Raw genomic sequence first — 18,137 nt, 5'->3', positions numbered from 1 at the left:
ACTGCATAATCAAAACAAGATGAAGTACGATAAACATAAACAGCTGTTCACAATCCACCTCCAACTCCCAATCACATCTCGTAACTGAATACACACTAAAGTGTGTAGCCCTGCCAGTGGGGGACCGTAGCCTTGCCCACCTAAGCCCCCGCTCATTAAAGAGCGATAACCATGTTCATTAATGTGGACATCCCCTCCTGTGGCGGGTTCCACAGAGGGCAAAACTAGGGCGTGAAGCCACTCCCGCAAGTGACTCCACTCAGCGGAGGACGCACCTCGAGAACATCATCAACCATCTCAACACCAACACTAAACTCCAATCCAACAACAGTAATCAATCACAATATCAATCGTACAAACAATTACAACACATATCTTAAATCAATTAAACAGTAAAGCGAGTAGGGAAACCCTACCTTAGCACAACTGAAAAGAGACAATCAAGCAGGCTAAAACGGCTCCTCTCCGAAATCTTCACCTAACAATAATCATACAATTCTAATTACAAACATGCCAAACTCCTCTTTCCCCCAAATCACAAACTAGGGCAAACCCTAAAAGACAATTTGATAGAAACTCAAAGAACTAGAGACTTACCGACATAATTGATGCGAAAGAAGGATGAGCAAGACTCACGAAATATCCACAAACTTGAGAGAGATTTGGAGATGATTAGAGTTACGTTGCAAGTTTAGGTTTGGTAAAAATGATTAAGAACTGTAAATCTCGTTTATATAACTCTAATCCTCTCTAAATCAAACCGCGGAAATAAACACCGCCAGACCGGATACTCGGTCAAGTATAAAGTATACTCGGACGAGTATCCTCTACTCGGTCGAGTATTCCCATACTCGGCTGAGTTTTCCTGGACAGTAGTCTGTCTAGAAACACACGACACACTTACTCGGCCGAGTAACAGACTTAGAAAACCGTAGTATTACACTTTGTTGGCTTCATGAAAGTAATGTTTAATTATCACTTCATCGAAAAAATGAAGGTCTAATTTTACATCCTTGATAATATTAGAAATTTCCCAAGGAATTTGCCAAGTACTACGAATTGCCTTAGTAACACATAAATTATCATCTTCTACAACTAACTTTGAAATTCCTAAGTATTTAGCTGCTAAAATGTCTTCTTTTAAAGCGAGAGCTTTCGCAACAAGAATTTTATTAGATCAACACTTTTTTTGCTCCCAACAAAACAACTTTACCATTGTGATCTCTTATAGAGTATCCTAAAATAGTTTTACTGCCATCTTTTTTTGATCCGTCAACATTTAGTTTTAGAAAACCGTTGTTAGGTTTCTTCCACCAGATTTCTTCCTTACTAGTAGTGTTTATAGCTGACTTATCTTTCTCGACATTGTTAAGATCTTGATGTCTAGTCTCATTATTCCAAATCTTAATGCTATTACAACATAAGAGAATAAGTTTGCTGATATATAAATGAACATTGTTAAAGATAATATCATTTCTACAGAACCATGCATTCCACCAAATAAAAATAATTTTAACAAAGGTGATCACATCTGTTGATTGGTGATATCGTGGTATGGTATAGCATTCGAATTTTGAGGGTGATCACATTAGATCAATATTTTTTCCCTTAATTTATCAAATTAAGTTTTTTATTACTTTACTTTTTCGTGTAAAGGGAGCTATAAGAATTATATACATGTGGCTGATAGACGAACCCAAATCATAACTACCACCCCTCATGACTTTACCAGTTATATAACTGATATTTGCGATAAGTTTTTCATTATGTGGTAACGTATAAATGAGAATGTGGAATCGGAAAATTTTGTGGTACCTTTAAATTTTACCATTTTGCACATGATATCCAATATTTTAAGTTTATGTATATGATATCCTCCATGTTTGATTTTCATGCACACCATGCCATTTTTGTCGCTATAAAAAAACTCAATTGAGGATAACTCCAAGACCGCAATCCCTTACTACTAAGAGAATAAAAATTCTCTTAGTTTTCCCGCCTAATGATACTTCTTCTTAATTGGGCCTATTTTTTGAATACTACTAACACAACAAGATTTGATAGATTGTAAATTGTGAACCTTATACGTAGTCCACTTTTTCTATCTCATCTGTCAAAGTAAAAGTTATTAATAGCCCATAATTTTGGACTCTGCATGTCATATTATAAGCTAGATTTTTTTTGGTGTAAACCATCCGGTTTAATCCAGATTCGAGCCTGGTAGGACCACTCGGGCGGTAAAGCTCTCCCTCATGAGTTTTAACACCGCTGCATTCCCAGGGCTCGAACACAAGAACTCTGGTTAAGCTAGAACAACTCCTTACCAGTTGATCTAAGTGCTCATGGGTATATTATAAGCTAGATGAGTGAACTTCATTTCGTATAAATTTAAATTTATATTATATTTATATGTTACCTCTTTTGTAAGAAATCATCAGTTATTTATTATGTAAAATATACTTCATTTATGCAAATAATTTAATTGATAATATCTCTTTATAAAATAAATCTAAAAAGTATCGTGCTATAGCACGAGAACTACACTAGTTCAGTATCAGCCAACTTTTTCTAAAATAATTATCTCGTCATAATCTACGATTTGAGAAAACAAATTGTCTCATTGACAGTTTAGAGGGTTTTTTTTAACAAAAATCTCAAATCAACTATATCTTCGTTCGATCTTAAATTTCTGAATGGTCATTTTTGTTTTATCAATTTATAGAGCAGAAAGAGGTAATCAATTTGAAAAAACAAAAAGTCAATTCCGATTTCTGGTCTATGATTTACGCTAAATTGAAAATATTAAGAACGATAAAAAGACCATATTGTGTTTAAAAATCAAATCTCAAAAATATCATATACACAAATTTAAAAAGTTGAGTAGCACGTGCAAAATAGTAAAATTCAGAGATATCAATTTGGTTGCACCATTTCAAGAGCTCAATTGATTTCTTACCTTATTTGACCATTATACCATTCCTTTCAAGTGCAAAATACACAATTTTTTTCCCACATATGGACTAGCCTATTTATTTCTTTTTTTGTTGTAGAGGGATCCTTGAGCAGTTGAGCGTTATTTTGATATTTACTAATTTCGTAGTTACGTCAATAATACCTCAATATAATTCATCATTATAATACTCTTTTATCGCACATATTTATTTATTTTTAATTAAAATACCTCTCATAAAAATAGAAAAAGTAAAAAAATAAACGAGACAGAGGAGTATTATCTACTTAGACGACCCTCTGAATCTCTGATCTATATAAGTGCAAATGTACTTGTAATGCCAAAGCAAATTTCCTCTGTTTAGCAAATGAAACCAAAAATGCCTCATATCTCTATATTCCTTGTATGCTTGCTCTCTTTAATCATAGCGGAATTTTCCTCCATCTCCGTTACTAATGGATTCGTCATGAAAATGATCCCAATCGACTCACCCCATTTAAAAATCCACCAATATAACTCTGTTCACCATGAACGACATCAATTTCTAGCCAACATATCTTTGACACGGGTCCTCGATCATCAAAGTAAGTTAAAACGAGTGACACCCGACTACTTCAAACAAACAATGTCCCGATTCAAAAACAGTTATTTTGTGACACAACTTTTTTTTGGTGAAGGCCCGGGTTCCTACTCCCCTTACCTAGCCGTAGACACGGGTACAGACATGACATGGGTTCAATGTCAAAATTGTAATCCTTGCTTTGAATTAAAAGGTCCGAGTTTCCCCTCTAAAGATTCCACTTCGTTTGCACGATTGGACTTACATGATAGTATGTGCTCCCCTCCCGTGTTTGATTATCAAGGCGCTTGTGGCTTTGGGCTCAGCTACGGTCAAGGCTTGACCAATGTAACCGGCCTTTTGGGAAAAGAAACCTTCCGATTTCTAAACTCTACAACCGGGACACTAGACCCGTACCCAGGTTTAGTATTTGGGTGTGGATTAAAAAACGTAAATGTTCACTTTGGGTTGGACGATGGTCCAGAAAACAAAATAGTCGGTATGTTTGGCCTCGCAGCCTCTACACCATTATCGTTTGTAAACCAACTAAGCGATCAAATCCAAGGTCGATTTTCTTACTGTATACCCCCGTTCGATCCCTTTACCATGGGCCAATCAACAATTAACTTCGGGTATGATGCCAAAATACGTGGCGATGCTATGACCAATGTAAAAACCATAGCAATGCATAGTGGGGACCAATACTATTTATACTTGACCGGTATAAGTATCGACGGACAACGACTATCGATCGATCCATCATATTTCGGACCCGGTGACAATTTTGAATCAGGCTTATTTATTGACAGTGGAAGTCCCTATACAATTTTACCAGAATCCATATATAATCCTATAAGAGATGAAATTATCAAATTTTTTAGTGATAAATATAAATGGGTACCGAAGGATCCACAAACATTATTTGAACTTTGTTACCCACTTTCGGATTATCATCAACAACAGGACGTACCGACAATAATTCTACATTTTTGGAATATAGATTATACTGAAGAGGTTGATATGATTTTGGATAAAGATCGTTTATTTCAAGATTTGAGCGATGAATTTGGTCGTAAAGGATTTTGTTTTATGGTCTTAAAAATTAAAGATCCTGGTCCTATATATCTTGGTGCATTTCAACAAGTTAATTACAAGTTCTTATATGATATAAATAATGCGGCTTTGTCTTTTGTACCTCAGGATTGTCATGAAGAAAATTAATTAGTATAAGTTTATCTTGAATTTACTTGAATAAATCGATACGGATCGGAGTAATTTTTATGCTATGCAATTGTATCGCCTGTGTAGGAAGGATTTTGTCATAAACATCAAGTTAATTACATGTATTTATATGAAATTCAGTCGCAATTTCAACCAATATGTCGCAGAGTTTTCCTGCGTAAGCCAAATCGTAATTTCAAGATATGTCGTCATAATATTAACAACCATATTGAATGTGTGTCATGATATTTTGATAATTTATTTTATCATAATTTGAAGATATGTCGTCGAAAAATATATTAAATGGTAAAGGTATGAGTAAAGTAAATCTAAGGTATTTTTATTTCATAAAAAAATAAAATTTATTTGATAAATAGAGCCATAGAGGTAGCTCGAGTAGAGCTAACACCAATACGAGTAAAACATAATAAGTAGCGGTGAACAAATTTATGTCCGGACCGGAAAAATGGACCAAATCGGACCATGTAGTCTGGACCAAATCCGAACCGAATTATTTTGGTCCGGTCCTCGGTCCTCATTTTTTTCAAGGTTTGGTATTCGCTCCTGTCCGGTTCAAGACCGGTTAATTTAGGTCCGAATCAAATGGACCAAATTTCATGCTTTTAATGATGCAACATTAAAATATTATGAATCAAATTAATATTATATCTTCAAAAAACATTATAAATTAGTATTGTCAATGATTTTCATAAAAAGAGCCGTCTAATAATTTAAATGCATTTTATTTAGCGGAATTAAAATGTAATTATCGTACACGAAATAGTGAAAAAAAAAACTAATTTTAGCTCCATTTCGACCCAAGATCGGACCGGACCAAATATTTCGGGTTTGATCTGGTCCAAAACCAAAAGTTGTAGGTCTGGTTTTCGGTCCACTAAATTTTTATTTTCGGTTTTCGATACGGTCCGGTCTTGGACCGATTCTCTACCCTAATAATAAGACCTTGGCTCTGTTTGCAAAGTACTCTCTCCTATTATAAATAACTATCCCCCTTTCCTTATTCATCTATTCACAATACTATCTCTTTTTCCTTATTTAGTAAAGTTTTATACTTATTTTAATCAAATCACCCAACAACAATAACCCACAATACTCATACTTTATCTTATTTTAATCACCCCACCTTTACGACAATACTTATTTTAATCATTTTACCCCACATAATAATACCCTACAATACTTTCCCTCTCCCAATCTCATCACCTCCACCATAATACTTTATCTTATTTAATTCCAAACCTTAATTCTTTTGTCATCTCTTAATAGTGACACTTATTTAGAATATGAGGGAATATTTCTTAGTAGCTTATTATTTCACTAAATTAGGTTATTTGATCAAATTTCAGCTACCTTATTCTGGTGCAAGTGTTTGATAAGTATTATTTATTTAGCTAAATAAGATAGCTGAAATAAAATGTTGTCGAAGATATTACTCGTAGGAGCTACCTTCTCAACTAGTATGCCAAACATTTTCCTATATAAATAGCTACCTTATTAGTGCATCTCCCCCGATTATTTGTTGTCCTATTCTTATTTGGGGTGTCTCAGTCAATTGTTGTTCTTTCTATTTTAAGAATAAACTTGATGAATAATTTGATCATTCACAGTCAATTTGATCCACTAATCATTAGTAATTGGCTCCCTTCACTTTCATTGGTCCTTGTGCCAAAACCAAATAATAACAATTAATCGGGATGGAGAAATAGCTTTTAATTTTCAGTTATCAATTACATAATCAGATTCCGACTACTTTTCATGTTTCAGCCAACTTTTCACCTACTTTAATCAAAGAGAGCCCACCTAAACAAAAAAAAAAAAATAGTAGTATCATTGCAATCGTTATCTATCTTATCGAGTATACTTTGTTTACTTCGGCAACTGATTATGCCTTCTTAAAAACATACATTGTACTCACCAAAATATTAGCTATAAATAATTACTTAATACAAAAGATCTCCTTCCACATTTGCACATACAATACTTAAACTCCTAATTCTATCACAAGTTCACAATAAGTCGCAATTCTATCATAATTCTATCACAAGTTCGCAATAAGTCGCAAATCGCAATGGCTCAAACAACAATTATTATATTATACTTTTTATTGTTCATGATATCCCTTGTTCCAAAAATCAATGGCTTATCACTTAAAATGATTCCAATAGATTCACCACATTTGCAAATATTACCCAAACATGCCACAGCTCTAGAAAGACGTCAATTCCTCATCAACATATCTACGTCAAGGGTGAAGAATTATCCTTTAAGACTAACTCCTAATGGTCTCAAGTCTCCAGTTAAATTGGCTAAAGACAGTTATTATGTTACTAAACTTCCGTTAGGGACGGGTAAAGGACTTTTATCTCCTTATATGGTCATTGACACCGGTTCTGACGAGACTTGGGTTCAATGTGAAGGTTGTGACCATTGTTTTGAATCAAAATACAAAAATTTTAACTACAAGTTATCCCCCACTTTTTCACGAATGGGTGTAGATGATCCGTTGTGTTACTTACGGTTAGCCTATGACGGATCTTGTGGCTTAGATATTAAATATATGGATTCACAAAGTACCGTTGGTTTTGTTGGAAGAGATGTCACTTATTTACAAGACACAATAACGGGAAAACGTGTCCCGTTCAATGGTTTCGCATTCGGGTGTGGACTACAAAATGAAGGGTTTGATTTTTCTACGAACATGCGTGAAAATATTATAGTTGGTATACATGGGCTTGGAGTCGGTCCTAGATCGTTCTTATCACAATTCCGTAATGAAATTAAAGGTCGGTTTTCTTATTGTCTAGCGGCTGGTTCGAAATTATCAAACATGTATTTTGGTGACGAAGCACAAATTAGTGGAGATGCTACTAGGGATGTTAAAACGATCGCTATGAATAATTTGAATAGATACCATGTGTACTTGAATGGAGTTAGTGTCGATGGAGTTAGAATATCAATCGACCCATCTATTTTTGAATTTGATCCAATTGGATATACTAAAGGGTTTATTATAGACTCGGGTGCACTTCATACCGTCTTAGCAAGAAGTGCATTTAATCCTATAAAAGATGCGGTGGTCAAGTACTTTAGAGAAAAATATGGTTGGGAACCTAACCCTCAGCTTCACTTAGAAACGTATGATCTTTGTTATTCATCGTATCCTTATGACGTTCAAAAATTTCCTTCTATGAGTTTTCATTTCGCCGGGATTGGACAACAAGGAGAAGTCGATTGGGTTATGGACAATAATAATCTATTCAAAAAAGTGGATGAAGGATTTTGCATGACTATATTGAGCATTGATGACCCAGGCCCTTGTTTACTTGGAGCACATCAACAAATCAATTTTAATATTTTATTTGAGGTTGCTAATGGGTTTTTGTCCTTTGTACCTCAAATGTGTCATGAAAGCTAGTTTCTAGGTTCTGTAAGTTTTCTATGTTACATTTGGTAAATTCGAATAAATCTATCTCGATGATTTATAAAAAAATTCTCGGAGTGATTAGTAAAAACTTTACTGCAATATATGTGCTTTATAATTAAAATGCTCTCCAGCAATCGATCCATCATACTTCGGACCATATATAATCCTATAAGAGATGAAATTGTCAAATATTTTAGTGATAAATATAAATGGGCACCGAAGGATCCTCAAACATTTTGAACTTTGTTACCCACTTTCGGATTATCATCAACGACGGGACGTACTGACAATAATTCTACATTTTCATTTTTGGAATACAGATTATACTTTTTTTTTTGGTGTTAAAGAGGGGCAAAACCCCGATACAATTAACTACTAGCTATTACAAGAGGAATAGCTACCCCAAAAACGTCCTTTCAAAGGATAGTACGTAACTCATTAAATGGAACATCTACATAAGTAGGAATAGTACTTGAATTAATTCCTCGATTAGCTAATATATCCGCAGCTCTATTCGCTTCTCGATAAACATGCTTCAACTTCACCACCCAAGTAGTGCTTCAGATCAATTCTTTGCATCTTCCAATGATAAATTTTAGATTATTACTTACTAATTGATCCTCATTAATTAACTTCACACATGGAGAGTTGTCCATGTTGATCAGCAGCTTCGGGATATGCATCGACTTAGCCGTTTCCAACCCGGCAAGTAATGCAAGAAGTTCAGCCTTCATGGATGTGCAAATACCACACGAGAAATAGTAAGCTGATCCCAAATTTCCCGTCTCATCATGAAACACTCCACCACCGCAGGCCGGTCCTGGATTACCCTTCGAAGCATCGTCCGTATTCAGGAGAATCCAACCATGTGGTGGAGGATTCCAACGGACATAAATCTCAACATTAGAAGGTCTCGGTGGTGGGATAAGGATGTCGAAATTGTTGAATGTTTGTCTCGTTATGTCAAATTGTTGACGCAAAAACAAATGGGGCTGACTCGGGTTCTCACTATCCCGTCCAAAGACAATATTATTTCGCCATTTCCAAATCCACCAGCTTGTAACAGTTAAGAAAAATAGTAGGCTAGTCCACCGCGTTTACCTCCACATCGTTACTCGCATTTTTGGTTAACCAAAGAGTAAAGGGGGTATTAAGGAATAAATTATTAGTGGTACTAATCCCTATGAGATACCAAATATGTCGAGATACCTGACAAGAGCGGAGTAAATGTTCGGTCGTTTCTTCTTCTTCATTGCACCTTGGACAAAGCGGATTATCACCCATATTTCTTAATAGAAGTTAATCCCTTGAGGGTTTTCATTAGCAAAGATACCAATATATACAGTTTACCAGTCAAGAGCTAAGCCTAAATTAGAGGAGTCAATAAACTAATTCTAGGCCTAAATACAAGGAGTCAATCCTATGAATATGGAAAAATATAACTACATAAGATACGCAATATTTTTCCTAATATGTACATATTCTAATACGCTCCCTCAGTCGAAGCGGGAGGAGGACGGATGCTGAGACTAGATCGAAAATCATCGAATAAAATCTTAGGCAAGCCTTTTGTAAAAATATCCGCAAATTGGTAGCGAGATGGGACGTGATGGACTTTGACTTGGCCAAGAGCAAGTCTCTCACGTACGAAATGTATGTCAAGCTCAATGTGCTTAGTACGTTGATGATTGACGGGGTTTCCCGCTAAATAAATTGCTGACACATTATCACAATAAACCATGGTAGCTTTTCAAATAGGGCAATGAAGTTCCAAAAGCAAATTACGAATCCAACAGGACTCGGCAACAATGTTTGCGACGCCGCGGTATTCGGCTTCGACACTTGATCGTGAAATAGTAGGTTGCCGTTTAGAAGACCAGGAAACAAGATTGTCCCCAAGATAGACACAATAACCCGATGTGGACCGGCTTGAATCGGGACACTCACCCCAATCGACATCACTATAGGCCGTTAACGTAGTTGAGGAAGAAGCTGTGAAGTGTAAGCCATAGTGAGACGTACCTTTAATGTATCGAATAATTTGTTTCAGGGCACCGAAGAAGGCTTCACGGGGATCGTGCATATGTAAACAAATTTATTGCACCGCATAAGTATATCGGGTTGTTGGAGTAGTGTCCTTCACAATAAGTGCGTTTACATATTAAATCTCGTAAAAGGAATATCAGAGATTTATTTATTTATTTGTCAGCTGATCGTCATTAATCGGTAATGATTGGCTGACTAGAGTTTGACATTACTGTCGTGTGACGGCGGTGATCAGCTGATCCTTTTAGGTCACACCTATAGGATGATACCCAAATAGAATAAATTAATTGTTTGTATGAGACACGAGATAATTAATTCCTTGTATTATTTGACTCTTAGTTAGTCACATAAATGTATTATTTGATGACGGGTTACGAACTCGGGACAAAGAGATTTATTATTTAATTATGAGATATTTAAATAATAAATGATTAGAATTTATTAATTAATTAATTTTATATGATATGTGTATATGTTTTGAGGTGGAATTAATTAGCTATTAAATTTTACAAGAGGTTGTAAAATTAGCTAAATGGGTTAATATTGACACATTGTATGTTGATAAAATGGTCTTATGATTACTTAATAGTTAAGTAGTCATTGGTAGTTAATTTATATTATTTAAGTGTTAAATAAATTAAATTAATATTTAATTATGTAAGATAATTAAATATACGACTTATAAGCATTTGTGGGGCAAATATCAAAAACCGAAATGGACCAAAAGTAGTCCACATATACTGGTTTTTTGAGGACATCACAAGTGTCTTTTAGGTGAATTTTTCCACTTATAATTGTCCCCTCAAATTGCCTATAAATACCATTGAAACTCCACCATTTCTCTAGTTGGAAAAATTTGAAGAAAAATTGGTCTAGGTTCATATACACTACCTAAAGACCAAATTTTTCTTCTTATTTTGTTCATCTTTTATATCAAAAACATATATAAATATTAACTAATAATATTATCAAAGTAATAATATTTATTAGTACATCATATATACAATTAAATAAGGTTTACTACTACATATATCTAGTTAGTATTGTAGTAGTATTTTGGGTTGATTCTTGGGTGTATCCTTAGGAGACCATTTTTTTGGTGGTTTGTTGTCTTGGAGGATCATCCATTTTCATAGCTCAAGAACAACATCAAGGAAGGAGTCCTTGAGTTGTGCCCAAAACTTGCCTTATACAATGTAAGGAACTTTTGTCTTAAGATGGTTTAATACCATCTTTTATACTTTTATTTGCATGCATGTAGATTTAGACCATTTTAAATTAATTTGTAATTTTAATATCATAAGATGAGTATTAATACGGTCTAAATAACTAACACGGGTCTGGTAAACGTGAGGTACTGTAAAGCATCTGCAAGGCTACAAAACAGTGTCAGATTGGCAACCGGAGCACCTGCGTTAGCACCGAGTTTGGCTTTAGTATCGACTGGTGTTTGTGCGGGTTTACAGGTAGACATATTGGCTCGGTTAATGATGTCCTCTGTATATTTCTTTTGGTGAAGAAACAGCCGTGGGAGTGGCGGACAACAGAGATACCGAGGAAAAAATTGAGCGGACCCAAGTCCGTCATAGCAAATTACGAACGTAACAGAGACATAAACTCATACCGTAATGCGACAGTAGAAGTATTAAGGACGATGTCGTCCACATATAAGAGGAGATAGGCCATACTAGTACCACGCCGGAAAACAAACAGTGAGTTGTCAGACTTGCTTTGCACAAAACCAATTTTGGAAGCATAATTAGGAAATCGATGGTACCAAGCACGGGGCGCTTGTTTGAGGCCATAAAGCGATTTTTGTAGAAGACATACATGATTAGGATGAGTAGAATCACGGAATCCGGGCGGTTGGTGCATATATACCGTCTCAGCTAGATGGCCATGTAAAAAGGTGTTTTTGACGTCGAGTTGTTGGATTGGCCAATTCTTGGAGACCGCAAGACTAAGAACGGTCCGGATAGTCGCGGGTTTCACCACGGGACTGAAAGTCTCATCACAATCGATTCCCACCTTTTGAGACCTGCCATTGACAACAAGTCGAGCTTTGTATCACTCCAATTCTCCGTTAGCTTTAAATTTATGTTTAAATAACCAAAGACAACGCGTAAGATTGACATTAGGAGGTCGTGGCACAAGAACCCAAGTCTTATTCTTAATGAGAGCATCGTATCGTCTTTCATGGCACGATACCAATTAGAGTCATTAAGTGCATCAATCGGGTTTTTGGGCACAGGGAATGGGTTGTTGTGGCACATAAATCGAGGAGGTGTCAAGGCTTAAATATTCCATGTTTGGCCCGAGTTGGCATTTGAGGTGAGGGAGGAGGGGGTGGGGTCGGGATCGTGGATGCAAGGGACCCCTGGCTGCTAGTCGGGGAGGACGTAGCAGGCGAGGGAGGTGAGCCAGCAGGGCTGACTGTGGGACCGACAATGGGAGAGGCTGGCGGTGTGCGTGGTGGGCTATCCGGGTTTGAGTCGGGATGAGGTTGGGAGTGATTGATGTGGTGAGTCATGTAGGGTGTAGGGTCATTGGTGAGAAATTGATATGATGAAGGGGACGGGTTATGTATTGTAGCAAAGGGAAAGACCGATTCATCAAAGGTCACATGATGGGCAATAATAACCTTACGAGTCACCAAATCAAGACATTTATAACCGCGATGGGAAGACGGGTAGCCGAGAAATGCACAAGCCGTAGCACGTGGGTCGAGTTTATGGATAGTAGTAGAAGGCTTATGTGGGTAGCAAAGACATCCAAAAGTGCGTCGGCGGTTGTATGTTGTGGCACGTTTATAGAGACTCGATGTAGGGGAGGTGAATGAATTGGCTTTGCTAGGTAAAATATTGTGAATGTAGGTGGCCATGTCGAGAGCATGATGCCACATTGAAGGCGGCATATGGGCGTGTATGAGGAGGGTACGGATGGTGTTATTAATGGTCCGTATTTTACGCTCCGCTTTCCCATTTTGTGGGGAGGTGTGTGGACACGAAAATCTAAACAACATTCCGTGATTAGAAAAGAATTGATGAAAAGAGGAGTTGTCATATTCACGTCCATTGTCGCATTGGAGAGTTTTAATTGGGAGATGAAATTGAGTTTTTATCATGTTGTAAAATTTAGTGAAAATGTGGTAAACTTGAGATTTTTTGTTAGAGGAAAAGTCCAAAGAAAATTAGTGTAATCATCGAGTAAAAGAATGTAGTATCGGTGATTTAATGTGCTTAAAACTGGTGATGTCCATAAATTGGTATGCATGATGTCAAAAGGTTGAATAGTAGTAGATAAAGAAGTGGAAAAAGGAATTTTAATGTGTTTTCCTAATTGACAAGCATTGCAAATAGACAAAGCATTAGCTGAACGACATGGAATAGTTTTATTATCACACAAAGAATTAAAAACTATGGGGCCCGGATGTCCTAGGCGTCCGTGCCAGGTACTAGATGATACGGCGGTAAAGGCGTGGGGATATTGGACGGGAGCATCTTGGGTCGTTGGGTGTAGAGGGTAGAGGTCACCGGTGCTATGGCTTCTCATAATCGGCATCCCCGTCTTGAGGTCCTTCACAGTAAAACCAAATGAGTTAAATTCCACAGCTACATTATTATCGGTCATAAATTTGCGAACGGAAACCAGATTTTTAGTTATATTTGGTACGTGGAGAACATTATTTAAGACAAGGGGTTTATGAGGGAAAGGGAATGAAAGAGCACCACTTCCAATAGTTGGAATCAAATGTCCATTTCCGACTACTATGTGACGTTTGCTACTCAATAAAGAATAAGAAGAGAGTTTACCATTGTCGGCTGTCATGTGAGACGACGCTCCCGTGTCCATGTAGTATTTGTCGTCTGGAGGTTGGAGAGTCAGAGTTTGCATCGCCGCAGCTATGTCCGTTGGTACTATTAGAATATGTAATATTAGGAAAAATATTGTGTCCGTTGGTACGAACGCACCCTGTTGAGTCCCAATAGGAGATGGCTGTGCTATATAGGCTTGTGCAGGCCGAGGACCAAGAATCCCCTGACCACGAGAGGGAGTACCTGTCTAGCCGGAGGTGGGATATGGGTAGGGTGGTGGAGTCCACCCCTGCTGTTGCTGCGACTGCCACGGAGACAAAGGGACCCACGTCCAGGAACCGGCCGTGTTAAGCTACTGCTGCTGGCTGTTACGGCCATGGTTCTTGTTGTAGGAGCCATTCGAATGCCCCCCTCCTCCACCATTCTTGCCACGATTATTATTGCGATAATTCTTCTTATTCCGGTTTTGATTGGAATGAGAAGAACCACCATTTTTGTTATTGGATTGGCGGTTGGAGGGATCAGAAGACGAATCAGCCTGAGTGACATTAAGAGCCGTGTCAGTGGTAACAGGAGCACTCTTAGCACGACGACTTTCTTCAAGTGTTAACATGGAGCGGGCTTTGTAAAATGGCGGTAGTGGGTCACTTTGCTGAATGAGGGTCGCAACATTGTCATAAGCATCCGAGACATGAGTCGACAATTGCAAGACAAGGCGAGTATCAGAAACAGGCGCACCAACATTAGCAAGTTGATCCGCTATCATTTTCAGCGCTTGACAATACGACGAAACGTTCAGATAATTATCCATGTGAATATTTGTAAATTGCTGTTCAAGCATTACGGCCCTGGAATTTTTGTTGCCATTGAAAATGTCTTTGAGACGATCCCAAGCACTTTGCGCCGTTGCACCCGATTCAAGAATCGTATGAAGGAGATCAAGAGAGATGGTGCTATAGATCCATTGCTTAACAATGGCATCAAGACGGTTCCAGGTAGCATCCTTATTGATTACCGTGTCTTTGGGAGGGTCAATGTGATCAATGACATCAAAAGCACGAGCAGTATTGAGAAATAGCTCGGCCCATGAAGCATAATGCACATTCTCGGTTTCGAGAGTGATTTGAACGAAGTTTTTGATGTTTGAGACAAAGTAAGCTGGGTGAAAAGAGTTTTTGTTGTTGTTGCCGTTTGTCATCGTGCGCAGGGAAGAAAAGGAGATAAGAAAAGAAAAGAGATGAAGGGAGGAGGCGGAAGCAGGGAGTATTAGATCGAAGGTAGGGTTGATACCATAATAGAAGTTAATCCCTTGAGGGTTTTCATTAGCAAAGATCCCAATATATACAATTTACCAGTCAAGAGCTAAGCCTAAATTAGAGGAGTCAATAAACTAATTCTAGGCCTAAATACAAGAGTCAATCTTATGAATATGGAAAAATATAACTACATAAGATACACAATATTTTTCCTAATATGTACATATTCTAATATTTCTCTTAAAAAGGTTGACATTAACCATCAAACGGTCGTGAGCAGCGAGCCATAAGAACATACGAATCTTTTGTTGAAGAGGGAGTATCCAAATGGTCCGCCATAGCGGAGTTTCAGGCGCTTGTAAGTTGCTTGATTTTTTTAAAAAAACCCAGAGCCGTCTTGAGGGAAAACTTACCCGAAGAGGTTCCTTGCCAGTAGAGTGTATCCTCTAGATGGGGGTCTGGAATGAGTGATATAGATGCATTTTTCTGTAAGATCGATTGTGGTAGCAAGTCAGCGAATTGCACAAATTCATGTCGCTCAAGGTATCCCTAATAAAGCTCCATCTCAGACGGCCATAAGCTTTTTCAAGGTCGATCTTAATCCCCATATAACTCATGCGTCCTGTCTTCTTTCTTATAGAATGTATGACTTCTTGAAAAATTTCAATATTGTCTGTAATTTGTCTTTCAGGGACGAAACCGCTCCGAGTCTCAGAGATAAGATGAGGCAATACTTTTTTGATATGATTAGCTAGCGTCTTGCTGATAATTTTATAAGCGACATTACATAAACCAATAGGACGGAATTGAGAAACCACCTCTGGAGCATTAACTTTTGGAATGAGAACTAAATGTGTGTTATTGAGACCCTCTCGAAAACCTTTACCTTCCAACGCTTTAATTACCATGTCACAAAGAGATTCTGCAACGAGAGCCTAATTCTTTTGATAGAAAAGAGCTTGAAAACCACCCGGGCTGGGAGGTTTGAGTCAACCCATATGATTAATCACTTGTCCTATCTCAACAATACTAAACGGACTAGTAAGTCATTCCCCGTCTTTATTATTAAAGGCTTAGAACAAATCCCATGGGAGATTGTCTTCGACTTCATGTTCATTCTCTTATGTGTATACAGTTTTATAGTAATCAACAATAAGCCTCTTAACCTCAGACGAATTATCAACCCAATCTCCATTTGCATTTTCCCAACCTCAGACGGAATATAGATTATACTGAAGAGGTTGATATGATTTTGGATAAAGATTGTTTTTTTCAAGATTTGAGTTATGAATTTGATCGTAAGGTGTTTTTATAGTGTTAAAAGTTCCGTGAACTAATTCCTTTTCCCGGAATGCACATTCGTCGGCCGTCGCAAATGTTCCGTCGAGTTTGACTCTTAGGCTTCGTTTGGCAAGACATTTCAGGTACCTGATTTGGTTAAAGTAGCTTATTTGACCAAAATTCCAGGTCCCTTATTTTTTTGTACGCGTTTGGCAAGTAGCTTATTTAACCAAATAAGCTACCTGAAATGAAATGCTACCTAGAGTAGCATTTGAGATTTCAGTGCACTGTTTGATTTAATTTTCCGTTTTTACCCCTTAAATTTATACTATTAAATAATTATCATATCCTTTTACGCCATTTCATCAAAATCGATTACCTTTTCGATTAGTTTGCCAAACACTTTTTTATAATAATCACTACCTTATCAGTTCCTAATTTTCAGCTACCTAATCAGTTACCTTTTCAGGTTTCAGTTACCTTTTCAGTTTTCAGCTACCTTTTCAGGTTTCAGCTAGCTTTTCAGTTAGTTTTACCAAACATAGCCTTATATGAAAGTATCACATTTACACAACATAAAAGTTTGACTCTAACCTGTGCTCGCTCACTTGTTAAAAAAATAAAAAAGAAAAGAAATAATTTTTTGTTAAGAAAATTAAAAGTAATAGGATATTATAATTTTCCATAAAAACATCATTCAATTCTTTCGTTTTTGGTTATTTTATCACATGCTTAATACTAGACACATGATAGAAAATCTGTTTTACAACCTTGCTAAGAATTTACACACAAATTCTTGTATACGAAGGGCATATCCGTCTTATACTTAAGACTGGTCAAATAAGAGGAACTAGTTTTTAAATCCGTGCACTGCACGGGTGGCAATATAGAGTGTTAATCAAAGTATATCTTAAATATATATCTTAATTCATTAGTATATTATAGATGAAATTTTTGAGAAGTTATTTTATTTATATGTATATATTTGTCAAGTTATATCTCATTAATTTTATTCACAGTACATTGTGATTTTTTTCTTTTCATCTTGTTAAATTATGCGAGTTTTAAGGGAGACTTAGTATTATTACATTACATTCTCATATGTTATATCTTATTTTATAAATGAGTTTGGCTAAATGTTATGCTAATGTCTCCAAATTATATGAACAAATTGTAATTACTGTTTAAGATGATCACACGTAGTAAGAAGGTCTCATATTGTAAGACAATCGTTTTATATACAAATCATTCACTTATTAATAGCAATAATGAATAAGGTTTTTATGCAAAAAAGACAGTCTTAACATATGAGATCGTCTTGTTATATAATATATGTGAATAACGTAACGTAGTAAAGAAAATTAATATAATATTGTCAAATTGACCGGTCAATTTCGAACCCCAACGCGTCATGATCATACAGTCGTGACTCATGTCCACCACCCACCAGTCACCCATCACAATTCACGACCCACCATTCACTCCATCACCATGCCGTGAGCTGTGACCCGGGTTTGAGTCATTATGGGTTTCTTTTAAAATCTCCAAAGTGACAATGAACCCC

General features: G+C 36.8%; 1 protein-coding gene across 1 annotated transcript; it reads left to right on the top strand.

The window, feature by feature from the left end:
* Nucleotides 1-6,903: 6,903 nt before the first annotated feature.
* On the top strand, nucleotides 6,904-8,166 carry LOC141648712 (aspartic proteinase nepenthesin-1-like). The gene has a single exon (XM_074457433.1). The coding sequence runs from the start codon at nucleotides 6,904-6,906 to the stop codon at nucleotides 8,164-8,166; it is 1,263 nt and encodes a 420-aa protein (XP_074313534.1).
* Nucleotides 8,167-18,137: the final 9,971 nt, after the last annotated feature.

This window comes from Silene latifolia, chromosome 3 (genome assembly GCF_048544455.1).
Source record: "Silene latifolia isolate original U9 population chromosome 3, ASM4854445v1, whole genome shotgun sequence".
Taxonomy (NCBI): Eukaryota; Viridiplantae; Streptophyta; class Magnoliopsida; order Caryophyllales; family Caryophyllaceae; genus Silene; species Silene latifolia.
The sequence above is the reverse complement of the archived record's forward strand: the minus strand, read 5'-3'. Positions and strand labels throughout refer to the sequence as shown.

Excerpts from the sequence above, each read along its gene's own strand:
- LOC141648712 (XM_074457433.1), top strand. The coding sequence starts at position 6,904 with ATGATTCCAATAGATTCACCACATTTGCAAATATTACCCAAACATGCC.